Source organism: Electrona antarctica, assembly GCF_951216825.1.
Source record: "Electrona antarctica genome assembly, chromosome: 20".
Classification (NCBI taxonomy): domain Eukaryota; kingdom Metazoa; phylum Chordata; class Actinopteri; order Myctophiformes; family Myctophidae; genus Electrona; species Electrona antarctica.
In genome coordinates, this window is record NC_136801.1 from 24,209,769 (window position 1) to 24,237,569 (window position 27,801).

Sequence of the window (27,801 nt, forward strand, 5' to 3'; positions counted from 1 at the left end):
TGCCGTCCGAGGCCATGGGCTATAGCCCATGGTCTCGGAGTGTTTTTCATCATTTTTGAGGATTTGAAAAAAAGACGAAAATCACTCCGAGACCATGGGCTATAGTCCATTGTCTCGGAGTGATTTTCGTCTTTTTTTCAAATCCTCAAAAATGGCATGCTATAGTATGCCGTCTGAGGCCATGGGCTGAACTTGAACCCACGACCTGTGGTTCACATAGACAGCCGTTTATCACAGAGGCCACCATGCTCTCTGAGAATCTCCTCAGCTTTCCATCTCTTTCCAGTTCTCTTCTGGATGTTATTCTCCAAAACATGCTGCAAAGTGAAATTAGCAGGAACACAGCTGGATTTGAACTCACAACCTCTGGCTCACATGGACATCATCTTAACAGGGGTGCCACTGAGCTCTCAGTGATTTTTAGGTTGTAAGTTGTTTTTCTTGGTGTTACTTTTCAAATGGGGCCTTGGGATCATGTACAGAGCATTTGAATGGTGCTGTGCATCAATGGTGTCTTTAGTGCTTTTATGTGTTATCGTGGATGTTAATCAGATAATACAGAGGAGAAACCATGAGAGGACACAGACAGCCTCCCCATTGGTGGATGTTATCCTGGCAGCCAGCCCAGGTGTGTTCTGGTCCTGTTGATTGAGCTGAGAAAAACTATATATATGGGCTATAGTCCATTGTCTCGGAGTGATTTTCATCATTTTTTCAAATCCTCAAAAATGATGAAAAACGACATGCTATAGTATGCCGTCCGAGGCCATGGGCTATAGCCCATGGTCTCGGAGTGTTTTTCATAATTTTTGAGGATTTGAAAAAAAGACGAAAATCACTCCGAGACCATGGGCTATAGTCCATTGTCTCGGAGTGATTTTCGTCTTTTTTTCAAATCCTCAAAAATGATGAAAAATGGCATGCTATAGTATGCCGTCCGAGGCCATGGGCTATAGCCCATGGTCTCGGAGTTTATTTCATCATTTTTGAGGATTTGAAAAAAAGACGAAAATCACTCCGAGACCATGGGCTATAGTCCATTGTCTCGGAGTGATTTTTGTCATTTTTTCAAATCCTCAAAAATGATGAAAAACGACATGCTATAGTATGCCGTCCGAGGCCATGGGCTATAGCCCATGGTCTTGGAGTGTTTTTCATCATTTTTGAGGATTTGAAAAAAAGACGAAAATCACTCTGAGACCATGGGCTATAGTCCATTGCCTCGGAGTGATTTTCGTCTTTTTTTCAAATCCTCAAAAATGATGAAAAAACGACATGCTATAGTATGCCGTCCGAGGCCATGGGCTATAGCCCATGGTCTCGGAGTGATTTTCGTCTTTTTTTCAAATCCTCAAAAATGGCATGCTATAGTATGCCGTTTGAGGCCATGGGCTGAACTTGAACCCACGACCTGTGGTTCACATAGACAGCAGCTTATCACAGAGGCCACCATGCTCTCTGAGAATCTCCTCAGCTTTCCATCTCTTTCCAGTTCTCTTCTGGATGTTATTCTCCAAAACATGCTGCAAGGTGAAATTAGCAGGAACTCAGCTGGATTTGAACTCACAACCTCTGGCTCACATGGACATAATCTTAACAAGGGTGCCACTGAGCTCTCAGTTATTTTTAGGTTGTAAGTTGTTCTTCTTGGTGTTACTTTTCAAATGGGGCCTTGGGATCATGTACAGAGCATTTGAATGGTGTTGTGCATCAAAGGTGTCTTTAATGCTTTTAAGTGTTATCGTGGATGTTAATCAGATAATACAGAGGAGAAACCATGACAGGACACAGACAGCCTCCCCATTGGTGGATGTGATCCTGGCAGCCAGCCCAGGTGTGTTCTGGTCCTGTTGATTGAGCTGAGAAAAACTATATATATGGGCTATAGTCCATTGTCTCGGAGTGATTTTCATCATTTTTTCAAATCCTCAAAAATGATGAAAAACGGCATGCTATAGTATGCCGTCCGAGGCCATGGGCTATAGCCCATGGTCTCGGAGTGTTTTTCATCATTTTTGAGGATTTGAAAAAAAGACGAAAATCACTCCGAGACCATGGGCTATAGTCCATTGTCTCGGAGTGATTTTCATCTTTTTTTCAAATCCTCAAAAATTATGAAAAACGGCATGCTATAGTATGCCGAGTGATTTTCGTCTTTTTTTCAAATCCTCAAAAACGGCATGCTATAGTATGCCGTCCGAGGCCATGGGCTATAGCCCATGGTCTCGGAGTGTTTTTCATCATTTTTGAGGATTTGAAAAAAAGACGAAAATCACTCCGAGACCATGGGCTATAGTCCATTGTCTCGGAGTGATTTTTGTCATTTTTTCAAATCCTCAAAAATGATGAAAAACGGCATGCTATAGTATGCCGTCCAAGGCCATGGGCTATAGCCCATGGTCTCGGAGTTTATTTCATCATTTTTGAGGATTTGAAAGAAATACGAAAATCACTCCGAGACCATGGGCTATAGTCCATTGTCTCGGAGTGATTTTCGTCTTTTTTTCAAATCCTCAAAAATGATGAAAAACGGCATGCTATAGTATGCCGTCCGAGGCCATGGGCTATAGCCCATGGTCTCGGAGTGATTTTCGTCTTTTTTTCAAATCCTCAAAAATGGCATGCTATAGTATGCCGTTTGAGGCCATGGGCTGAACTTGAACCCACGACCTGTGGTTCACATAGACAGCAGCTTATCACAGAGGCCACCATGCTCTCTGAGAATCTCCTCAGCTTTCCATCTCTTTCCAGTTCTCTTCTGGATGTTATTCTCCAAAACATGCTGCAAGGTGAAATTAGCAGGAACTCAGCTGGATTTGAACTCACAACCTCTGGCTCACATGGACATAATCTTAACAAGGGTGCCACTGAGCTCTCAGTTATTTTTAGGTTGTAAGTTGTTCTTCTTGGTGTTACTTTTCAAATGGGGCCTTGGGATCATGTACAGAGCATTTGAATGGTGTTGTGCATCAAAGGTGTCTTTAATGCTTTTAAGTGTTATCGTGGATGTTAATCAGATAATACAGAGGAGAAACCATGACAGGACACAGACAGCCTCCCCATTGGTGGATGTTATCCTGGCAGCCAGCCCAGGTGTGTTCTGGTCCTGTTGATTGAGCTGAGAAAAACTATATATATGGGCTATAGTCCATTGTCTCGGAGTGATTTTCATCATTTTTTCAAATCCTCAAAAATGATGAAAAACGGCATGCTATAGTATGCCGTCCGAGGCCATGGGCTATAGCCCATGGTCTCGGAGTGTTTTTCATCATTTTTGAGGATTTGAAAAAAAGACGAAAATCACTCCGAGACCATGGGCTATAGTCCATTGTCTCGGAGTGATTTTCATCTTTTTTTTTAATCCTCAAAAATTATGAAAAACGGCATGCTATAGTATGCCGTCCGAGGCCATGGGCTATAGCCCATGGTCTCGGAGTGTTTTTCATCATTTTTGAGGATTTGAAAAAAAGACGAAAATCACTCCAAGACCATGGGCTATAGTCCATTGTCTCGGAGTGGTTTTCGTCTTTTTTTCAAATCCTCAAAAATGATGAAAAACGGCATGCTATAGTATGCCGTCCGAGGCCATGGGCTATAGCCCATGGTCTCGGAGTGATTTTCGTCTTTTTTTCAAATCCTCAAAAACGGAGACAGGGGCTTTAGAATGGGACTCTATGGGGCGGAGCGGAGACTGTGGGCGTGGTCCCGAGCGGAGAGCTGTTCTCCAAAATGCAGAGTGAAAGTAGGAGGAACTCAGCTCTGTGATTTTCAGTTTGAAGTTGTTCTTCTTGGTGTCACTTTTCAAATGGGGCCTTGGGATCATGTACAGAGCATTTTAATGGTCTTTGCTGTGCATCAAAGGTGTCTTTAGTGCTTTTAAGTGTTGTCATGGATGTTAATCAGATAATACAGAGGAGAAACCATGACAGAATGCAGACAGCCTTGTAGCTCAATGTGTTAAGTGGTACTGTCCACATGATCCTGACGTTGTGGGTTCAAATCCCACTCTGGTCGTTATTCTGAAACTTTACTTTGAAGAAAGAAGACGATAAAAGCACCCGGAAATCTCACTAAGTCAGGCTAAGGTAGTGCTGGGGCAGTTGTTAAAGAAAAGGACCTTGATGTCAAAAAATCACTTTCTCCTAGAAACTCCATTCACATTTTTATAATTCAGCTTACTGTGGAGACACATGCTGGAACTTTTTACTTTGAGTTATTTAAATTAAACGCCCAATGCATTCTCAATGGCAATAGCACAAACATTGGCATGCTACTAGTCCTACATACTTACACCTAGAAACCCCATTCAAACCTATTTAGGTTCATCTTACGGTGGACATGTTTGCCTGAAAAGGAAACTTTGAAATGTTGCATAGTTTTAGAAATATAGTGCTTTCAAATTTCAGAAATTTATAATGGGGCTCAATGGCAGATAGTGGCACGTCAAAAAAATCACTTTCACCTAGAATCTCCATTCATACTTTTGAGTGGTGTAAACCACTCCTACGACTGGCTTTGTTAGTTTACGTGTCTGTTCGTACCAAAAAATTAGCATGGTTGCTATGGTCACCCGGGTGTGATTTCATTACGTCAGACATTACGTCAGACCACAGCTGATCAGTCTATATAAGACCTTACACCACTCAGTTCACACGGGTGTGATTTTTTATAATTCAGCTGACTGTGGAGAAACATGCTGGAACTTTTTACTTTGAAATGTTTGTCTTTTTTTAAATTCTCAAAAATTATGAAAAACGGCATGCGGTATGCCGTCCGAGACCATGGGCTATAAATGATGAATAACAAGGATTTGAAAAAAAGACGAAAATCACTCCGAGACCAGACAGCTGACTGTGGAGACACATGCTGGAACTTTTTACTTTGAAATGTTTGTCTTTTTTTCAAATCCTCAAAAATGATGAAAAACGGCATGCTATAGTATGCCGTCCGAGACCATGGGCTATACCAGTATACTACTAATCTAGGAGTCTAGGATAGAAAAAGCATTAAAACCACATGACATAGCATGTCGTTTTTTTTCCTTTTTTTATTTTTTACAATTAGTAAACAATAAGTAAACAGTAATCTGATAAAAGATTATTTATTTCTTCCAGTGTTTGTCGAGGAAGGGCATTACACCCACATTATGCTGTACACAGGCAAGATGTTCACTGCTTTCACAAAAACATTGTCTCATGCAGTTCCAGAGATGGGTTTCCCTCCCAGTTTCTCCCAGGTGTGAAGTAACCATGCATTTTACTGCTTTTGAAAAGTAGAAAGGGCAGAAAAATAACTGGAAATACATCTGTTGCAAAATGTCATTCAAAATTCTCTGTGAGAGAATTTAACAGAAAAAAAATAGATAAGGACAGGATCCAAAAATGAACCCAAAAAACAACTCTGGAATGCCTTATAATGAAAAGAGTGTTTCATAACAAGGTTTTCAAAATTCAGTCATGATAATTACCAGTAGAAATAAAACCATGGCACCCTACCTACTGTAGGTGTTTGCGGTAATCAATTAAGAAAGAGGCACTTTTTTTCCTTTTGGGATTTTTTTGGACAAGTTTTGAACATAAAAACTCTTGTACCGAGCATAACATACCACCGTATCAGTACTCCATTACAAGGTCTTATCACTTTCATTTGATGAAACAATTACATTTCTCCAGTCCCTCAAGCCAATATCTTGCTTTTATGACTGTATAAAACTGTATAAAAAAAATCCTACAGTACACAGCTCAGAAAGCAGCCCTCATTTAAAACATACTTCAAGTACAAAACAATTTACATAGTTATTTCCTTTAAGAATTTAAAATAAAATGACATTACTGTCACAAGCAACTAGTGTTAGTCAATGTAAGTAAGAGTAATACATTCTTCATACTGTTTATAATAGGAAGAATTTGACCATGATTCCTTTGCACAATGTCGGTTTCAGAAACTTCAGCAACATGCATTCTGTATGCATGTCCCCTGTCACACAAAAGGAAACGTTCTGGTTCTGGATCTGCTTAATGGGAGGAAGTCCATGTTATGTCTGTTCCAGTATAGTAATCCACAAGCCAATGTCTTAACGCACATCTTCAACTGTTGTCCAGTAACAATTTATATGAGCCTATACACATTATGTACAGTAGGTACATACAGTATTATACTTTGTAGAAAAAAATATTGTGCAGTAACCTTTGCTAAAATAGCCACATTAATATGCAAACATTCTCTCCGTCTCCTTCACACAGACACACTCAGAGATACTGATAGAAGCGTGAGCGGACAACTTGCGCTCCGGACAGTTTGTGCGGGTGTGCGTCTGCCGCCAGGCTGGCTTTGTTGTTTCTCCCTTGCGGAGCGCTGCCGTTGACGTGCTCCCCTGCCACGGGCTGAGGAGTAAGAGGGGGGCCCGGGGAGGCCGAGGGAGACGGCCTTTCGGGAGCCGCGGTGGCGTCCCCCTGGGCTTCGGGCTGGTGGTCGTCCTCGGGGACGGCTTTGGGCGCCACCTCCTCCGCGCTGCACTCAGAGCCTGCGCCACCGCGGCAACGCTCCCTCGTGATCCAGTCTCGGATGGAGAGGTCCGGCGAGCTGCACTTGGGCTTGAGGCGGTCGACCGCCGACAGCTCGGCCGTCTGGTCCACCCCGCCCTGCTCCCTCCAGTCGTTCATCACCGCCAGTTCCGCAAAGTCCCGCTGGCCCCCCATGGTGTGGCGCCGACGGATGCCCTTCTTCTTGCCACGGGCGTCTCTCACCACGCTCTTCTGGGCTCCTCCTCCCACGCCGAACATGTCATCGGCGGAGGCGCGCAGCCGGAGCTTGAGCCTCTCTGTGATCTTGAGGCGCCAGGCCGGCTCGGGCCGCTCCGACTCGCTGCGGGACGAGGAGCTGAGGCTCCCCGTCGACCGGCCCTTCCTCATCACCTCCAGGACGCGAGACAGCCGCGTGGAAGACTCCGCCCTGCCCTCGCCGCCTCCGGACAACCCCCCCTCCACCGACGAGTCGCTGTCCGTTTTCTGCCTCAGCGAGCGTCTCCTGGAGAGGGTGTCGCACTCGAACAGCCTGTGCGAGGGGAACAGGCGCCGCGGCTCCATTTTGGGGGAAGCGTTCCCTTCAGTCGCCCCGGCGCTCGGTGGCCCGCTGTGACTTTGCTCCGGGCCCGGTGTGGACTGGCTGCTGCCGCCTGCCGGGGCGAACACAGGGAAGTCGCTCTCGCTGTCCGTCTCCATGGGTCGCCCCTCGCTCACGAGCTCGCTGCGCTCATCATCCGCCTCCTCGCCGCCTTGCAGCTCCGGGCTGAGCGCACTCGACTCAGCCCCCGTCAGGAAGGTGATGGAGGACGTGGTGGAGTAGTCGGAGGTTATGGAGCTGACCTCGGCGACGGCAGAGGCCCCCGCTGCGGAAAGGTCTGGAGTGGCCCCCGACATCCACTTTTTGGGTCGCGACCTCGGCACAGACGCCCCGGAGCTCATGGTGCCGAGGTCGGATGTGTTCTCGTCCAGCTGGGACGGGGCGTCAGACAACAAGGATTTCCCCAGGGGTGTCGTCTGGTAGCCGAGGCCGGGGGAACCTGAGGGCCGCGTGGACGGAGTGGGGGGTGATGAGGGCTGCCTGGACGGAGTCTTCTCCCTCAGGAAGAAGGAGTTGCGATGCTCTTTTTTCTTGGTTTTGGGCGTCAGCTCTGCGGCGGATCGGCCGTTCTCTTTTCTCTCCGCCGGCCGCGCTTGTTCTTTTGCGTCGGGGTTCGGGGCCTCGGCCTGGGGCCCGAGGTGGCGGTTGGGCTTCTGGCCCGGGAGCTCTTTCTTGGGGAACACAGAGTCCAGGTCATCATCCGAGCTGCTAGGCTGCGGCTTCTCCTTTGACTTCTTTCTTTTGCGGCTGGCTGCAGCAAAGATGGAGGAGACCAGGAGCTCTCTGCTGAACTGATCCTTCCCTGAGCCCCAGGAACCCTGCAGAGAGAGAGAGAGAGAGAGAGAGAGAGAGAGAGAGAGAGAGAGAGAGAGAGAGAGAGAGAGAGAGAGAGAGAGAGAGAGAGAGAGAGATATAGATAGAGATATAGAGAGAGATACAAACATGACTATTTCTGCCACTGAAAACCAAGAAACAGCAGGGTAATACTAACCACAATTTAAGCAACTCAGATGCTATAATGCTATCTGGCATCTAGGGTTGCAATACCAACCCTTGACAGACTTTTCATCCAAACAGAAAAGTCCTATCTGATTGTACTAAACAACGTTAGACTCACCAACATTGCAGCTGTATACGGAAAGCTTGGGTCATCCTCTGTCAAGTTTTTGTTTCATAAAAAAAATCCACCGTTGGCAGCTACTTTGTCAATAAATTCTGTGCGGGACGGGGTGATTATAATTTGTTTTCTCCAAGTGTTGGAGTTTGGAAGCGGTCATCGTTGTAAATCATTCAACGGTCTTGCGTACCACCTGTTTCAAAATTGCACATAATGCAGGACACAGGATGCAGCAGGGCGTTGCGTTATTGAAAACGAGTGCTTCCAAACTCTGACACAGTGAAATTATCACCTGCCCTGGAATTTATTGGCAGAAGGTAGAATAACATGAAAATGGTGGATTCTTATGAAACAAAAACCATGAGACCTTTACGGCTGCAATCTTGGTGAGTTTAATGTCGTTTAACCCATTTTGGACTGATGGCGATTAAAAAAAAAGGCTTCTAAATCCTAATAGTTTTCTGAAAAATCCATGTTTCTATGTCAGTTGTGCTCAACCTTTTTCATGTCAAGGACCCCCAGAATTATCTCTATTGGACCACGGACCCCCATCTCAAAATATGTTGTTCCAGGGACCACCCAGAAGCAAATATTTTAGTTAAAAATGTTCGCTCTGAAATATATATTCAAAGATTTGCACCACATTTTCACGACTTTAAAAAAATAGCAGACCTACAAGTTCATAGCGCGGCACTCAGTGCCGCGCTATGAACTTGTAGATCTGCTATTTTTCAATAGCTAAAGTACAACATAATGCTTAAAACACCAAAAGGGGTTCCCGCCCAAAATACAAACAAAAGATTGGACGTTAATGTTTGGACGAAAGGGCTGTCAAGGGTCAGTCAGTATTGCAACTTTAGATGCCGGGTTATAGCATGTGATTTGCTGGCGTATATAGGGTAATACAAAGCACAGAATGGATCCTTTCACCCCCTGTCTGCGAGCTCCCACCTGTTCCTCTGAAGCACCACAAAAGCAAAGAGGTTGACAAGAGAGAGAGGAACGTTAGGGCCATGTTATTATAGACAGGGAACACAGTACTGTATCCATGCCAGAGCCCTTTATTAAAGCAGAAGCGAGAGCAGCAGCAGTGCAGGAATGACCTGATGTCCTGCATGATGTCTGCATCGAAGCCGAGGGGGGGAAAGCAAGCCACATGACGGCAGTGCAAACATGATGGGAAAGCATCCGTTTTTGTTTCATACTCTTACTCCAAATTGGAATGGAACTCAACTCTGATAGAAGTTCATTCGCTGACCAGGAAGAGGACTTTGGAAATGAATGAAGTTTGAAGGTAAGTCGTGCCCAGCAGCCCATTTATATGAAATGCCAGTTTATTTATTTTTTATTAAAGCCATTTCAAGTATTGATGATCCGTGTGTGCGGGTTGTTGTTTTGTGGTCAACGGCGACAGACTAAACACGGGGGAAGTGTTTCATCTAAGCCAGGGGTGCCCACACTTTTTTGAGCTACTGAGAGCTACTTTCAAAATGACCAGCTCAACAAGATCTACCCACCAAAACATAACACCATTGCTGAAAATGGCTTTGGAATAGCGGCGCTGCCATGGCATTACATAGAAGACAAATGCACTTGGAATGGGAATGGGGAGAAATTGAAGGTTCTTTTGTATTTAATTTGTAATCTACCGACATTTGTGCGCAGCAACACTCTTGAAAACAAAGTATTGCATTGTGGGTTTGAGCTGACAGGCCCTTTATGTCAGTCAATCAATCAAGTCAACTTAATTCAAGTGGCAGATGCCAAAAATAGTTTTTAGATTTAAATTAAATATTATTTAGGGGCATGTCATGTGATCTACCTGCACAGCCATTGTGATCTACTGGTAGATCGCGATCTACCTTTTGGGCACCCCTGATCTAAGCACTTTGTGGACCGGCCCCTTTGTCACCTACCTCCCGTGATCTTATTCACTACCACTGGCCCGGAGGACAGGTTAGACACACTCACTCACCTTAGACTTAGCTGAGTCACTAGTCGGTGAATCTGTAGATAAAGAAGAGAGAGCGAGATGAATTAGATTAGATCACTGTATATTATAAAACATCGGACCACGTACAGCATTTAGCAGGGGTGCAAACTGAGAAGTTGAAGTAGGAAGAAAAACAAATGGAGGGAAAGAGAACCACGTTGATGATCAAAGAGCGTGATGTGGGGGCAGTGAGGTGAAGGAAGAAACAGACACGGTGCGGGATGGGGGTGAGCACAGCACGACGACGAGGCGAGGGACACGCAACGGCCATGCTGCATGCACTCAGCTCCACATTCACACACCTCTGATACACTCACATCCACTACGGTATGACAGATAGATAGCACTGAGTAGAATGGGCTATTATGCACACAGAATAACTCTTTCCTACTTCTGGGTCGCTTCCCTACTTCCTTCCTTACCAATGATACTAATTAACCCATTTTGGGCGGGAACCCCTTTTGGTGTTTTAAGCATTATGTTATACTTTAGCTATTGAAAAAAAGCAGATCTACAAGCTCATAGCACGCCACCGAGTGGCGCGCTATGAACTTGTAGGTCTGCTATTTTTGAAAAATCGGGAAAATGTGCCTCAAATCTTTGAATATCAGAGTTTCAGTTTTTAACTCAAATCTTTGCTTCTGGAGGGTCCCTGGAACAACATATTTTCAGATGGTGGTCGGCGGCATATTACATATAATTTTTGGGGTCCTTGACATGAAATATTGAGAATCACTTATATAGAAACATGAGGTTTTTCAGAAAAAAATATATTTTTTAATTTTGACGTCATGCCTAAATGGGTTAAGGCTCTGCTTCCGTTTAGTGTGGATTGGTTCTCAAACGTTTTAAGTTCAAGGAACCTCCATAACGCAGAGTTGTACACTCTCAGAGTTACACACCTGTACGGGGCCAGAACCTCCATAACGTAGAGTTGTACACTCTCAGAGTTACACACCTGTACGGGGCCAGAACCTCCATAACGTAGAGTTGTACACTCTCAGAGTTACACACCCGTACGGGGCCAGAACCCACTCAAGAACACTTTGAGACCCACTGGCGCAGGCAGAGTGTGTCCAGTGAGCCAACATGCACAAATGGCAGCTCCCTGACTCTGCCTGACCAGAATGGAACAGAGCATTCATTATTAGCATCATCAGTAACACCCAAGGAAGTAGGGAAGTGTCCCAAGTTCTTTCCAAAAGGCTGTGTGTGCATATATAGCCCATTGCCTACAGTATACCAGGTGCAGACACTATAGATGCATAAGACAGCTTTGTGCATAAAGCTTGTGTCTCTCTAGGAATGCCGAGTGCAACAGTTCATTCAACGACAACAGACCAGATCATTATCGTCACTGTCAGGTGGAAGTGGTGGTATGTCCAAACAACCACTGTCAGGTGGAAGTGGTGGTATGTCCAAACAACCACTGTCAGGTGGAAGTGGTGGTATGTCCAAACAACCACTGTCAGGTGGAAGTGGTGGTATGTCCACACAACCCCAAAAAGAAAACATGACTTCATCCAACGGTAGTTATTATTTAGTCACAAGTTTCATTGGTTATCTATTTATAAAACACACAGACATTACCACTTTCAATTAGAGGCTAAAACCTCATAAAACCGTTACTTTTCAGGATTCTAATTAAAAAAATAGTAAAAGCAGCAGATCCACATGCTCAAAGCACGTTTCGAGCATGTGTATCTGCTACTTTTGATGCTTTTGTGTGACCAAGTAGTATGACCAAGTGGGGCGTTAATTTACAAAAAGATCTCTGCCCGAGAGCAACAATACAAAGATTGTTCCAATAGCTACTGTAATATAACCTGACTAACTGTAATAGCCAGAAACACTGGATGGATCAGCCATTTCCACAAACTTTGCGTGACACTGTCATACAACGCGGTATAAATAACAGAGAATTAATTTATGAAATATAGAGGTACAAGGCTTCTGCCCGACAGCAACGATATTGCCATGCAGAGCAGCGATACTCATTTGGACAGGACTGCTGACTTCAAAAGGGCAAAACTACAGTATATATACGCATATATATCTCACATTTCATGTTTTCCATTTTAATTGGCCGCAAGTAACTGACAATTTTTGCAATAATGTATTTGGCAGCATACCAACTTACAGATTTAACGAAAAAACAAAAACAAACAAACAAAAACACAAAATAATACACAATGACTGTAGTAACCATTCAAGTTCAACAAAATACAGGATGGTAACAATGCAAGACCAAATATGGCACATGTGATGGCATAAAGAGACGGCTATGAATCAAACTAAAAACATCTGAAGTGACGGGGGGGTCACAGAGGGGCTAGCTATGACAAAGAGAAGAGAACATGTACACTAAATGAGAACGTCAGCAAAGGAATAACCTACGATCATATCCACTTGCTGCCATCTAATTCATCTCCGCGTACCAATCGGCTATATCTTAAACGTTATCTTTGTGTTGTTTTTTGTTTTGTTTTTTTACATACTATATATATTTAATTTTTTTGTCAAATGCAAGACACAATACAAGACATCAAAATGATAGAATATCTTGTGGTTATTAATTAATGTATGTTTTATGACATAAGCCAAGCCCCCCTACACGCCCCTTTGAAGACAGATGGTGGTACGGTATGTGCGACATTGACTGGTGAGAAAGAAACCCGGGGGGGTTTATATAAAGAGCACCGTCCATACCATGCTATCTCTCTCCTGTTGGCAAGCTTGCAAAGACAGTGTGGAGGAGAGACAGCGGAGAGCCTTTTCAGACAGTAGCACCGGTCTGTGTGTGGTTGTATAACTCTGACAGAACCCCCAACGCACACACAGACACACGACAACACCAACGACCGGATACTGTACTGTACCGTGTAGCCGCCTCTCGCCCCCCCTTTTCGCTTTCTTTTCCACGTTTTCTTTGGCAAACACTTTGGTGTGATTCTTGTTTGGTTTTTCCCCCCCGTAACGTTTCTGCATCTCCCCCTTCTCATGTTGTCTTTGGCACGTACAGCAGTACGTTCTCTCACGAGACCTGCGGGGTTCTGCAGACTAGGCAGCTACACTGGGGGCAACAGTCCTTCTTCCTACAGTCCCAGCTGTCCATGGCGGACATTATAGAGTCCATCAGTGACATCATGGTGTGATAGACTCCGCCCACGTGGCCTGTGTCAAGATCATTGTATGTGTGAGTGGTTGTGGAAGAGGGGGCGGGCGTCGTTAGGAGTAGGAACCATAGACATAGAAAGGTAGATGCCTCCTTCGGCTCTGGGGCGCGTGTATCTCGCTTTTGTGACGCGCGCGGAAGCTTTGCGAAGCTTTCGCGCGCGTCACAGATAAGAAGGGGACGTTCGGTATAGGCCAATCAGAGGCAATGCAAACGTTTGTTTTCTCATGCCAATAAAGCTCCTTTGATAAGTCCAGGAAAAGACTGTGCTGTGATTGGCCAGTAGTCACTTGAGTGGCAGCAACGCAGCTTGAATTCCGCCTTACAGTGCGATACACCGTCGCTCCAATGAACTCCAGCAGCCAATGAGGCATCTAGGGTTTTATATCTATGGTTAGGACACCCGACAGAGCCTCACTAGAGAGAGGAATCACAGGTCGCCCTTCACTTACAAAACACACATCAACTCCATCGTCGTCTTTAGGAAAGAACATGCTGTTGTTAGTGCAACAGTGGGCAGGAAAAAAAAGCGGAGAAGGGGAGATTTCAGACAAAACACACAGTGGTGTTTGGTATAAAGTGGCTAGGACGGAGTTATTGGGGGGGGGCTTTCTGCTCTAAAGTTGCAGAGAGCATAATACGGACTTATTACCGAAGCAGGGACATTTCAACACAACACTTTCAAAGCAAATGAAGGAAGTGTTGACAATAATGGTTATATCACCTCTCTGCCTGTGTCACAGCTCACAGTGACCCAGTGGGAGAAGTGATACAAATCATTTGCTGGCTCTGGCCTTTTTTGGGTTGTGTGGGTTGGTTTGCCATAGACATTTCTATCTAATGGCAAACAGCCAAAGAAGCAGGGGAGGGGTTGGGTGGGCGTTTATTTTTTGGGGGGGGGGGGGGGGGGGGGGGGGAAGCAGCATTATACATGAGCATTAAGTATGTGGATTTTAAAGTCTTTAAACGGTATTATATATCCATTACAGAGCAACATCACAAGCCTATCAGACAGATAAGAGCTCCCTCGGAGAGGAGAACGTAGAGTAAAAGATTGACCCACCACAGACAGAAGATGGTCTGGTCCAGGGAGGGGAGAGCTTGTTACCTGATACTTCACCCTGCGTGGTGGATCCCGTGCGGCCGATGTTGGTGAGCAGGTGGTCGATGTTGGGGACGGGTTGGGACTCCACAGCACTGTCGTCGCGGGACGCCGTCTGGAGACGGGGACAGAGTGGACAACAACCTCAGTGGCTGGACGGGTTCGGAACAGGCCCGGTTTGTGTGTTTATGTGCCTTTAGCTACTGTCGCTAAAGTAGCTAAAGGCTAAAGGCTTAACCTGATTTAGACCCGAGGACGCATCTGTGTGTCTTTGGCTGTTGAAAATAGCAGATCTACAAGGTCATAGCGTGGCACCGAGTGCTGTGCTACGAGCTTGTAGATCTGCTATTTTTGAAACATTGTGAAAATGTGTGCAAATCTTTTAATATATATTCTTTCACAGCAAACATTTTAACTCGTATCTTTGCTCTGGGAGGTCCCTGGAATAAATACATATAATGTTTGGGGTCCTTGACATGAAATAGTTTGAGAACCACTGATATAGAAACATGGTTTAGAATAGATGTGTAGAATCTGTTATCAGGTCTTAATGGGTTAAAATAACAAATGGCACATGAAGGGGTATTTGTCATACAATGAAGTATATACTACGTGGTTAATATATATATATATATATATATATATATATATATATATATATATAATAAAATAATATATATGTGTATATATAAAACGAATTAACCAAAATGGTGGCTAAGAAATTATGAATATAAACAATTTCCAAAGTATGTATATAACACTTGATCGAAAACAATTATTCTTTTGTTAAGGTTCAAATTGTTCCAGGCAGCGATGCATGCACTCACCACTGGCTCTCCATTTCCATCCTCAGTGAAAAACCAGTCATACTAGGAAAAAAGAAAGAAAGAAAGAGGAACATTTAACATCTTGATCTACCGGTATACGGGTAGGCGTCTGAAAATAACTTTACAGGTACAAATGAGATGAGATACAGCGATGAGGGCCGAGTCTCCAGGACCACTAGTAAAGGTGGCCTTACACTAGCCGATTTTTTTCAATCTGAAATCTGATAGCACCACACACTACAGGATAATCGGAGCAGGGCAGAGCAAATATCAAACATTCTTGATGTTGATCGGGCCGATCCCGATCGCGCTTTGATCGGTCGGGCACCCCCCGAGCGTCAAAAATGCCCGATTATCGGCTAGTGTAAGGCCACCTTAAGTGTCCCACACATGACGACGGAGGCCGTACTCACGTTTTGAATGAGCGTCTCTACTATCTTGTACTGGTCCGGCATGTGTGTCACCATGTGTGTCATGTTGTCCTCCGACGTGCGCACCAGAGTGGGACCAAACACGATGGCCAGGTTCCGTGGCTCCATCTAATGCAATAGGGTTTAGTTTAGTTTATTTGATCATCTTTCAGTTTCAAGTACACATTTTACAACAATAAATGGAAACTGTTACATGAAGGTGATCAAAGGGAATAGGCAGAAGCTGAAAGCTTATAAATGCCGGAGAATTATTGTGAGCACAAAATAAATAGTGTAAGCGCGCACACACACACACACACACACACACACACACACACACACACACACACACACACACACACACACACACACACACACACACACACACACACACACACACACACACACACACACACACACACACACACACACACACACACACACACACACACACAGTATGTATTTGCCTCTCTTACACTTTCCGAAACAAAGATATCATTGCTGTTGTGCAGAAACCTCTTATTTCCACATTCTAACTTGTGTTATTTTGTAATTTAACACCCTTACTTGATCATACTACAGAAGTAGCAGATCCACATGCTCGAAATGCAGCACGAAGCGACGCATTTTGAGCTTGTCGAGCTGTTACTTTTGCTATTTTGGACACTATGAGGTTTCCAGAGATGAGTATAAAATATAACAAACATATTTCTAGTCCTTTGTTTTACTCTTATATTTTGTATGTTAATTTTTTCTTGTTTTTCTTGAATTGGGACTGATTTGGGAGGATTGATGTTAGAAGGAAACAACTTTTATTTGGTTCAACAATGTTTTGTCTGAAGACAATCCAAGCGTGCGGTTCCATTTCCATACCTTATTCTTGTCAGCGCTGTCAGCCACCGTTTTCAGATGAGCCGAGAGGAACTTGAGGGTTTCATAATGATGGTCTGGCAACTCATGGAGCTGGAAGAAAATGGACAGTGCACTGACTCCATGACGCCGGCTATCAATTAGGGCTGCAACCACTGATTATTAGTGTTTATTCTATCCATTACTAGCACATTTCCTACAACAAGGGCAGTCTCAGTGGCCCTCATTTATCAACGTATAGTGTACAGACCATCTTAATTTTCGAGACCAGGATTCAACTTAGGCCAAAGTCCATGTGAGATTGATCAAGTTGTTCCTGCACAGCCTATCTTAGCGTACATTTGGTTCCGGAGCTTTGATAAATGTCGTGGCTGAAACGACCTTAAATATTCTCGAAGCGCACAGATTTTACGACACTAACAACCGGAATACGACCAAACAACGTATGGAAATACTTTCCCCCGCTCGCCTCGCTGCCATGTCTATAGAGCGCCGCAGTCCCGCCCCCTTTCATGACGACGCCAGGCCCAGGAAATTATTCCCAATGCTTTTTTTCCATAAACATTTCAAAAAGTATTTATTTAAAGACCTTTTAAATAATTACAAAGAAGAAAAACAACAACAAAAGTGTTTTTTCTTCTTTCTAATTATTTGTTCGGCCCAAAAAATTGTGTTTGTTGTCATGATTTCTCACAACTCGAGTTGGCTTGTACGAGGCTTAACAGTTCTACTGCGAATCACGATTTACCCGCATTTTAATCAAATATTCTACGCTGCCGAGATTTTATTACCTTTAGAGCATACGCTGAAGTATTTGCAGCTTTCAACGATGAAAATCCGGCGAAAAGCAGATCTACAAGCTCATAACGCGCCACCGAGTGGCGCGCTACGAGCTTGTAGGTCTGCTATTTTTGAAAAATCGAAGAACGACTGACATAGAAACATAGCTTTTTCAGAAAACTGTCAGGATGTAAAAGACATTTCTAGAATCTGATCTCAGGTCAAAATGGGTTAAACAAATAGCGGGAATGTCGCATTACGCGCGGTGGAACACTGGAGTAAACAATTAGCGGCCGTCAAACTGTTAAAAGGTCTTTAAATAAATACTTTTTGAAATGTCTATGAGGAAAATGAACGGGGAATCATTTCCTGGGCCCTGGTAGGGGGCGGGACTGCGACGCTCTATACTAGTCTCCCGTAGCCAAACAACTATTCCACAACCCCCGAAGGCTATATAGAGTCTGCTTAGATGATTTCTATTTATATTGGGATACATTTGCGCGACTGTAAAGACGAAACGGGAATGGAGAGGACTAGAGGAGGCTTACCTCCGCTTTATATTTTACTCATGATAGAGCTTCCGTTGCTCCAGACTGTATGACGGAAGCGTTTGAAAATTGCGAGAGGCAACAGTCTGGCAATGTGAGACTATGTCAATACAGAGAGAGTGCAATACAATAATCTAGTGTGCTAGATTAGTTCTATTAACACATTATGTGCCCTTTCATTCTTTCAAAATGGCGACCCAGGGTGGGCACAAATTGTGTTAACTGTTGCACCCATACTATCAATATGGAGACGACTAATATCAGCATCGGTGTCAGTCAGCCATTCAGAGGAACTCACCAGCCTTTTGATTGTTTTTAGTCTGTCCACTGGATCCTCTATTCTGTTGGCCTCTATGAAGTCGGCATACTTATCTGCATGGAAAGACAAGACAACTTCTATCAGTGTCTGTTCTAATCGACATGATGCTTTAGTTTGATCGTAGTTGCAGTTGTTGGCCACTAGGTGGCAGAAAGACACCAACAATTTGTTGTATTGCATGAAGAGAAAGGCATCTGTCTGTACTCTGTACCCACCGTTGGTGAAGAGAGGTTCTGGGAGTTTCCGGAAAAAGGACTTCAGTAAACTGCTGATGACGTTGAGGTCCCGCCATTTCTGTCAAACGAGATACACGGGTGCGTTAGCGTGTGACACCACACACTCATACAGTTAGCCATTTAGCCAGGCAGCAATAGACGCCCTCATCCAGAGTCAAGTTCCATGAACATTTGTCAAGTGCTATAAGATAACGGATAAAGGATGCTACAAAGTAACTAATAAGTACTAAGTACGTAAGATGCTTACTAAGTGCTTAGGGGTTCTCAAACTTTGTTCTCAAACTTTGCTTACTAAGTAAGCATCTTAGACACAAACCACCAGCAGTGTTCATTTTTACAGCAAATGTTGATTTAGTTTACCGTAAGTCATGGTCTTTTGAATACAATTTCAAGTAGTTTTCAAGGTTCAAGGTTCATGGTTTCTTTTTGGTTTTTTTGCGACGCGTTGTGCACTTGTAGATTGGCTATTTTCGGAAGCATAAAATGACTTGCTTGTCTTAGTACTGGATCTCTTGTCCACTAGTCCCTCCCTAACATTTTAGTCTACGAAATTGACAGTATATGTAGTCATACTGTTAGTTTTAGTCATCATAGCTTAGGCTGCTTGCAGTTGGAAAAACAAATGACAAATAAAGCAATCTCGAATCTACTCGACAGACATCTTTTGTAGTAGTTTTAGTCGGCGAAACGCAACACAGGTATAGGACTTCCATGGGTCAACACTCACATCATCCTGGACGTCGATGTCGTTCATTCCCTTGTTGTTGAGCTCTTCCTGCATGTTGGAGATGGCAGCGTTGTTCCCCGGGACGCGGTAGATCCCCGTGTACTCCAAGCCCCGATCCTCCACCAGCTTACAGCACACGTCCACGATCAGGGGAACAAACTGCACCACAACACGTACGGAAAATAAAGAAGAGGCTTTACTTTGAGCTCAAGTTCAAGACTATCATTTAAACCATAACGCATCACAATGCGAAGCGGCCATCTTCTAATCTAAACATTTTGATTTTTTAAATATTGGGGGGGCATTCAGAAACACTGCACACCAGGGGTTCAAAAACGTATTTTGGCACAGGTACCCGGGCCTTGAAGGGAGAATTCTCGCAACACCGATAAGCATATACATACAAGTTACAACCAAACATTAGATTAAGATGCCATTGGAACTATATATGTATATGGTCATAAACACAAACCATTTTTACTACAATATCATGTGCCAGTAGTCCTTTTATTCAAATTGATTTGTGTGCAAAACCTGACAGCACACTTTTCAGTTAGATAAACGTAATTGTAATGATACCGCATTCAAAACATAATTATAATGTTAAAATAAACATTTAAAAAAATCTGTGAATTATTTCGCGGCCCCCCCCTGGCTATGCGACACTTTGATAACCGTGTCTGTACAGCATTGCATACATACAGCGGGTCCATTCAAGAGCAAAACACACACACACACGTTCTGCAACACGTGTAACTATCCATACAGCAACGCGCAGCATGCATGTGTAATGGCTGGACGTTTTAAAGGGAGGTAGTGAGTCCTACCCTGTTGTTGTGTGCAGGAGGACAGTCGTCCAGCCTCACTCCAAACGTGTTCCCCGGATGGGGCTTCTTCTCAAAGGGCTTCCTCATCCTCCCTGAGATGCCCTTCCTCCAGGTCCCCTTGTCCTTGGGCGGGCTGGTGTCGTCTGAGGACAGAGGAGCACACGCCGTGAGGAAAACATCACAGAAATTATTAACCTCCCTGAACCCTAGGCTAAAAGATGTAATCCAACCCACGCGCTCTCGTGGACCAGACCCACTTTAGGTCAGTGTAAGGGTGTTTCTTTAGACATGGTCTTTTATTTTAACATGATTTCTCTTCTTTCTCCATTTTCAAGCTTCCATATTCTGGATGGCCAACATAGAGCCTGTAGATCGGTTATTTTCCGGGGGATAAGGGGGGGGACCTAGCATAGACCCTTGGAGGAGTGGTTTAAGTGGTTGCGAGAGCTGCCTCAAACATGCAAAATCCTTACGAGAGTAAGATCCACTATCGCGCATCTGAAAAGTAAAAAGCATGACTGATGCTTATCAAAGCTACTGTATGGTGTGAGTCACTGAGCAGTACAAACTACAAACCGCTAAGCAGTACAAACAATTTGAAACGTTCACACTCAAAGAGATGACTAAGAAAGCCAAAAGGGTATTTAAATAATGTTCTTATGACTACGAGGGGGGTTGCTGAGAGTACAAACGCTCTTGTCAATGCCCTTGATTAAAAAAAATGATTTAAGCGCCTTTCGCCTTTCTTAGTCATCTCTTTGAGGGTGAACGTTCACACGTTTTTTTTGTTTGTTTTTTGTTTCATTACAAGAAACACGCACGCACGCACGCACGCATGCACGCACGCAGACAGCAGCACAGGCTCAAATGCCAGCGTCCCCCGAAGTGGGGTTGAATGAAATAAAGTTCAAAGTGACTCTCCTCACCTTTATGCATGTTCTTCCTCTCCTGCTCGGCTCTGGGTGACTGTGGGCTCGGCGTCTTGGGCTCTGCCTTCCCTCCTCCCAGCAGGGTCTGCCTGATGCTCAGGGACTGGCGCGACGGTTTGGGGGAGGGCTCCGCCTTGCTGCCCGTGGGGCTGACACGCACACGCACACACACAAACACACACACACACACACACACAAGTGAGTATGACTGACTGGCAACCAATTGCAATTGTCCACCACTGAATTGGAGACGACCCCCCCCCCCCCCCCCCCGCCCCGCCCCCGCCTCTGTCCTCTGCTCACCTCATCAAGGTGTTGTACTCCTTGATCTTCCTGCTGATGAGGTCACGGCTGGTGAAGTCTGCGTTCTAAAAAAAGAAGAAAAAAGGGGGGGGGGGGGGGGGACACGTAAGATGACAGCTAACTCATCACAGGACAAAATCAGTGTGAACTCCCACCCGCCCCGCAAGGCCATAAGGCCACACCTTTACATAACGTGCGGCTATCGGGTGACAGAGGCTCAGGCTGTTGGAATGCCTTAGTGCGGTTAGAGAGTCAATAGAGGGGGAAGGAGGGCCTTGGGTTTGTAACGGGGGAAGACCTTGCTATTAGCATCATGACCCTATTTTAAGACACGCTGTTGTTGTGAAGGAGTGATGTGTGGAGTGTGTTGTCGTGACCTATATATCCTATCATGTAGTTGTTGCTTGCACAACACAACCAACATGCTGGAGGTCAAAGGGGTTCTCAAACCTTTTTTGGGACAATTAAGGAGCCTCAATTTGCTATGAATTGGGCCACGGAGCCCCATCTGAAAATGTTTCGTGTCAGCAGGGCCACCCAGACAAAAAGATTTGCGTTTAAAAAAAAGGGGAGGGGGGGGGGGAGTAACTTGTCGATCTGCTATTTTGAATAACCAGCATATAAAGTTATACTGGTTAAAATGATTGTGATGCAGTAGAAACTGAACTCAAGGTAACGAAAAGATTTGAGAGAGTGATGGAGTTTGCTCCCGTTCACACAAAAGACCTAATCACTTTGAATGAACCGCTCACTAACCAGTCAGTCGACCCATCACTAATGATACTGAGGCCACTCAAAAGCCATCGGTGGCGGCCAGAGTTTATCGTTTATCTTGCACATCACTGCCTATTTACCACTCATTTTCAACATTTTACTATGTCATTAATATACCTTAAGAGTTGTTGTGTGGACATAATGAAATAGTCCCCCCCATTCTGTGTTTCCTAGAACTGTAGGTCTGAAAAAAATCATTTGAATCACACGATTCACAATGATGATTCACGATGTTAATAATTTTTGAAAAATCTTTAAAATCATCTTTGAATATATATTCTTTCAGAGCGAACGTTTTTAACTCAAATCTTTGCTTCTGAGAGGTCCCTGGCTGACACAACATATTTTCAGATGGGGGTCAGCAGCCAATTATATATATTTTTGGGGGTCCTTGACATGAAAATGTTTGAGAACGACTGACTGTCAGGATTTAGCACTAGCATGTCTGAGAGGTCATTTTGACCGTTTTGTTTTAGATTTGAAGTTTATTATCTTTGCCCATGAAGCTTTCAGAATGTTCCCCTTCCATGACCATCATCATCCATCACCATTCTATCATCTCATAAATGTTTGACATCTGAAACATTTTCTAAATATGAATTTAAGCACATGCTACTTGTGTCTCATTTTACTTGCTAGTCATGCTAGTGTTGGAAGACATTTGTAGAATCGTCCTCAGGTCTAAACGGGTGATGTAAATGTACGTATATAGTTCCTTTACACCACAGTGTGTGAGTGCACGGTCCTCACCTCCTCGTCCAGGTTGCTGGTCTCCTGGATGACTCGGATCCAGGCCAGCATGTCCTCCCGGTCCTCCGCCTGGAACAGGAACTCGCAGTCCGACGTGGTCAGCCGCAGCACGTTCTTGCGCTTGGTGTCGCTGTAGGAGATGTCCACCAGGCAGGCCTTGATGCTGATGGGCAGGGGCTCCGTCATGTCCGCCGCCGCCGGGCACTGCCCGTTGGCGTGGGCCTGCCCCTCCCTCCTGTCCTTGTACAGGCACAGGGAGGGCCCTCTCAGCACCGCGTACATCTGCTTCCATGGACGCATGCCTCCTCCCACCACACGCTGCAGAGACACACACAAGAAGAGAGTTGTGGATTCATTGATGGAGAGAGAAAAAAAAGGAAAGCGTTTACCACTAGGGTATGCGTGTGACATCATCATCAAACCCGGAAGTTATGCAGGAATGCCTACTGAGTGGCAAAAACTACTTTCTGGCCTCGACAACCCATGCATCCAAACAGAAAAGTCCTATCTGATTGCATTAAACAACGTTAAACAATGTTAAACTCACTTTGCATGTTGCTTTGCCACTCGATTTGCCACTCGATGTGCCATTCACTTTATGCATGCGCATATTCTGTGTAGATTTGAGCTATATAGGAAAAATGGTTCTCAATCATTTTAACCACTATATCCATATTTTATACTTTGGGAGTTTGGGTATTCCAAAAAAATCATGCAAATGTGTGCAAATCTTGCATAACGGTACTGTATACAGTATAAAGCCCTCCCTGGAAGGAAATATTTTGAGATGGGGGTTCCACGGCCAAATACTACTTTAGGTGATCCTTGACATGAAAACATTTGACACTGATTATAGCAACATAATGTTTTTTCCCTGAAAACTGCTTATTTTAGGAGACTTGTTTTTTGATCTGCCTCAGGTCTTAACAGGTCACTCAGCGCCTGAAGGAGGGCGTGGGACAGAATCAGGTCAGAAGTAGTGAACCTGCAGGTGACTGGAACTGGTTCAACCAGTGAATCATACATGATGACAGCATAGTAAGAGAGCAGTCAAACAACAGGTAAGGGGATACGGTGTGGAAATGAGGACAGTCCTCATCAGTCCGGCGACCGTTTGTAAACCACGTCACAGGCTGAGTTCATCCAGGGGTGCACCATTTATGGCCAGTTCAGTGAGTTCATATTTGTACTGGTCTGTCACATAGACCAGTGGTTCCCAAACTTTTTCATGTCAAGGACCCCCAAATTGACACTAATTAACTCGCGGACCCCCATTTGAAAAGATATGCCAGGGACCCCCATAAGAGAAGATTTTTATGGCTCCAGCAGTGATTCTCAACCCGTTTAATTTCAAGGACCCCCAGTTTGACATGCATTAGTCTACGGACCCCCATTTAATGGCATTTTTATCTCTGGGACCCCCAATTTATATTGTAAAATCAATGTTAATTTAACTCTGAGAGTGTACAAATGGAACCAAATGGACCCTGATGGGTCCATTTGTACACTCTCAGAGTTACAGACCCATAATGGTCCATTTGGTTCCAAACTATCATTTAGCTGGGGACCCCCTGGAACTCCCTCAGGTACCCCTGGGGGACCCCCTGGAACTCCCTCAGGTACCCCTGGGGGACCCCCTGGAACTCCCTCAGGTACCCCTGGGGGACCCCGGACCCCACTTTGGGAACCACTGACATAACACTGCTTTCACCTTCATGTTGTTCTGTTGCACAATCCTGCTAATGTACACATTTTGGAATCAGAATAAAATCGGTCGCGATTACTTAGTTTAAATGTTGTATGCGTCATTATGTTTTAAATGTCAATAATCAGACGATGGCGATAATTAAATTGTGGGAAGTCAAAATCATGATTGAAAATTGATTGATTGTGCAGCCCTAGACACCCTTATTTTGTCTGTTTGCATGCATGCACGCACGTCGCACACACGCACAAGCACACAAACGCATGCGGGGGCACACACACACACACCTTGCTCTTGTCGGTGCTCAGCTGTTTGAAGTGCAGCGGACCCTCCTTGGTGGCGTCACAGAACACATCTGAGGATGACTGATGAGACCCTGAGTCCTCTGATGAGCGGTCCACCGCCTGGACACACACACACACACACACACACACACACACACACACACATATATCATCAAGCACAATCCTGAGAGTTCACTTAAACATGGAGTGCCGTGCCGTGATTGTTAATACAACCCCAGGTGTCGTTAGAATATTCAAATGTCTTCCCTGTGTATGTTTGGTTTCTTCCTGAAAGCTGAAAGCCTTTGAGTCAAAAGGCCCAATCGAAATACCACCACTTTAGTGACATCATAACCCTACCTCAAAAATAGCAGATGTACACGCTTGCATATCTGCTATTTTTGAATAGCCAACATACTGTATCAAACATGGATAAAGGGGTTAACAAGATTGTGATGCTGTATTAACACATTTAGTTGTGGACTCCAAGGACACCCGCAATCTGCCCCGTCTATAGACCCTGATTCATAACATATATTGCGCTAATAAATGACAGCTCAAATACATCCCTAAAGCTGATCAATTATCCATGGGTCAGTACAAATGCCAAAGTATAAATGGTCGTTTTGTGCCAGTATTTTTTATTTATGTGCTGAGGCATTTCTGAGAGAAACTGAGGAGTTTGTGGAGCCGTTGCCAAGGCATTATGTAGGTCAAGCAAAGGCCTGCAAATGGACAGGTTTCACAACACCTGCAAAAGCTGTCCAATATATTTTGTGAAACATTCTCCCCATATAAATCTTCACAAAGGAATTTGCAGTGTGTATGCCACAGCAACAAAACAGGCACAGTTAGTCTCTTTGTTCAAAAAGATAGTAAAGGTTTTCCATCCAGAGAAAGCCAAGAGGGTGACACAGTGAAGACAGCGGGCCAGCTGGCATTAACCACACTGCGCCTGCCATGGAAATTACATGATTCCTACTCTATAAAGCTAGACTTTGCAGAAAGGCCATTGTAAAAGCATAAATTTGTACACGGGACCATGTCAACGGATAAGACTGTTTTCTGTAGTGTAGTAGTTTTGTACACGGGACCATGTCAACGGATAAGACTGTTTTCTGTAGTGTAGTAGTGAACCAATGAGCTGCCAACCCGAAACCCATGGGGTGATGGGGATGTACGTAACTGGACTCACCTTCCCTTTAAGCCCTTTAAGCTCTGGCATTAAGGACCTCCTGGACGGGAGAGAGAAGCAGATATTAGACAGGCTCCTCCAACTCAAATGTTATCATTTAGTATACAACAGGTCGTTTCGAGGAAGCAATCTGATTGGTTGAAACAGCCTTCTAGCCGTGGATCAAACGAGCACCACTCCACACCTAATCAAAACAAATCTTTCAGCTGCTCTGTTTTCCCAGAGCGCTAGCAAACTCTGTGGCTAGGCTAGCTAGTTTCTTGGGACATTTGTGGTCGTAGTGACTACATCGGTCATTAAAAATGTTTTTTCAGCCATTTTCTTAGTTTTAAGGGTAACTGTTGTATAATTGCAATATTACACTCGAGGGTGTGGTTTAACGTGATTATTGCCACTTCAGTCATGCTTGCGGAACTCGACTATGTCTCGTTCCTGACCGCATCACTGTCGTGGCAATAATCACGTTAAACATTGCTTAAATCAATGCTTGACTAAGCACTGACTGACTGACTGAGCGCTAAGGCTGGAGTGAAAGCATCTGACATGAGAGGAGGAGGAGGAGGCTGCAGCAGACCAGAGCCATAGAGTAAGACAGAGTTATGACATTGAGGGGCAGAAAACTGCCTGGTCACGTGGTTCATGTACTCGTGTGAGCCCATAGACTCCAATGCATTCTGAAAACTTCCGGTTGTCCCTATTCAATAGAAGTCTATGTAGAAGAGCCTGGCCCCATGAAGTGAACGGAGTTGTCGTAACTCTGTCTTACTCTATGCTGCAGCAGACATGAGAGGAGGAGGAGGAGGCTGCAGCAGACATGAGAGGAGGAGGAGGAGGCTGCAGCAGACATGAGAGGAGGAGGCTGCAGCAGACATGAGGAGGAGGAGGAGGCTGCAGCAGACACGAGAGGAGGAGGCTGCAGCAGACATGAGAGGAGGAGGAGGAGGCTGCAGCAGACATGAGAGGAGGAGGAGGCTGCAGCAGACATGAGAGGAGGAGGATGCTGCAGCAGACATGAGAGGAGGAGGAGGCTGCAGCAGACATGAGAGGAGGAGGAGGAGGCTGCAGCAGACATGAGAGGAGGAGGAGGCTGCAGCAGACATGAGAGGAGGAGGAGGCTGCAGCAGACATGAGAGGAAGAGGAGGCTGCAGCAGACATGAGAGGAGGAGGAGACTGCAGCAGACATGAGAGGAGGAGGAGGCTGCAGCAGACATGAGAGGAGGAGGAGGCTGCAGCAGACATGAGAGGAGGAGGAGGAGGCTGCAGCAGACATGAGAGGAGGAGGAGGCTGCAGCAGACATGAGAGGAGGAGGAGGCTGCAGCAGACATGAGAGGAGGAGGAGGCTGCAGCAGACATGAGAGGAGGCTGCAGCAGACATGAGAGGAGGAGGAGGCGGCTGCAGCAGACATGAGAGGAGGAGGAGGCGGCTGCAGCAGACATGAGAGGAGGAGGAGGAGGAGGCTGCAGCAGGACACTTTGTGACGCTGTGATATGCGGATATGCAAAGTAAGGCACAACAAGCTCCCATTCAGTCAGACACAATTGAATTTCGTTGCAGTCGGGCAGAAACCTCTTATCTCCATATTTCAACAGGTCTTTCGTAAATTAATGCCCTGCTTTCTTTTGTAAGATTTGTTTTGGGGCTTTTATGCCTTCATTGATAGGACAGTAGACTGACAGGAAATGGGGAGAGAGATGAGGACTGACACGCAGCAAAGGTCGTCGGGATCGGGAGTCGAAGCATCTGCAAGCTCAAAACGAGGAGCAAGTCTTCACATTTTGAGCTTGTAGATATGCGATTTTTTTCAT

At 44.9% G+C, this 27,801-nt stretch overlaps 1 protein-coding gene across 5 annotated transcripts in view; it reads right to left on the reverse strand.

Moving 5' to 3' along the window:
- Nucleotides 1-5,085: 5,085 nt before the first annotated feature.
- The window catches only part of LOC306913450 (rho GTPase-activating protein 21-B-like), a 124,862-nt gene continuing 102,146 nt past the window's right edge, over nt 5,086-27,801 (reverse strand). For all 5 annotated transcript variants that reach the window (XM_079490106.1, XM_079490107.1, XM_079490105.1 and 2 more), the window contains 15 exons: nt 25,994-26,033; nt 24,802-24,918; nt 22,810-23,127; nt 21,286-21,350; nt 20,980-21,131; nt 20,054-20,196; nt 19,227-19,385; nt 18,479-18,557; nt 18,243-18,316; nt 16,620-16,709; nt 15,750-15,875; nt 15,337-15,378; nt 14,516-14,624; nt 10,215-10,246; nt 5,086-7,940 (listed from right to left, as the gene is read on the reverse strand). In XM_079490106.1, the coding sequence (XP_079346232.1) occupies nt 6,249-7,940; nt 10,215-10,246; nt 14,516-14,624; nt 15,337-15,378; nt 15,750-15,875; nt 16,620-16,709; nt 18,243-18,316; nt 18,479-18,557; nt 19,227-19,385; nt 20,054-20,196; nt 20,980-21,131; nt 21,286-21,350; nt 22,810-23,127; nt 24,802-24,918; nt 25,994-26,033 (3,238 nt within the window). In that variant the 3' untranslated portion in view covers nt 5,086-6,248. The remainder of the gene's footprint in view (nt 7,941-10,214; nt 10,247-14,515; nt 14,625-15,336; nt 15,379-15,749; nt 15,876-16,619; nt 16,710-18,242; nt 18,317-18,478; nt 18,558-19,226; nt 19,386-20,053; nt 20,197-20,979; nt 21,132-21,285; nt 21,351-22,809; nt 23,128-24,801; nt 24,919-25,993; nt 26,034-27,801) is intronic.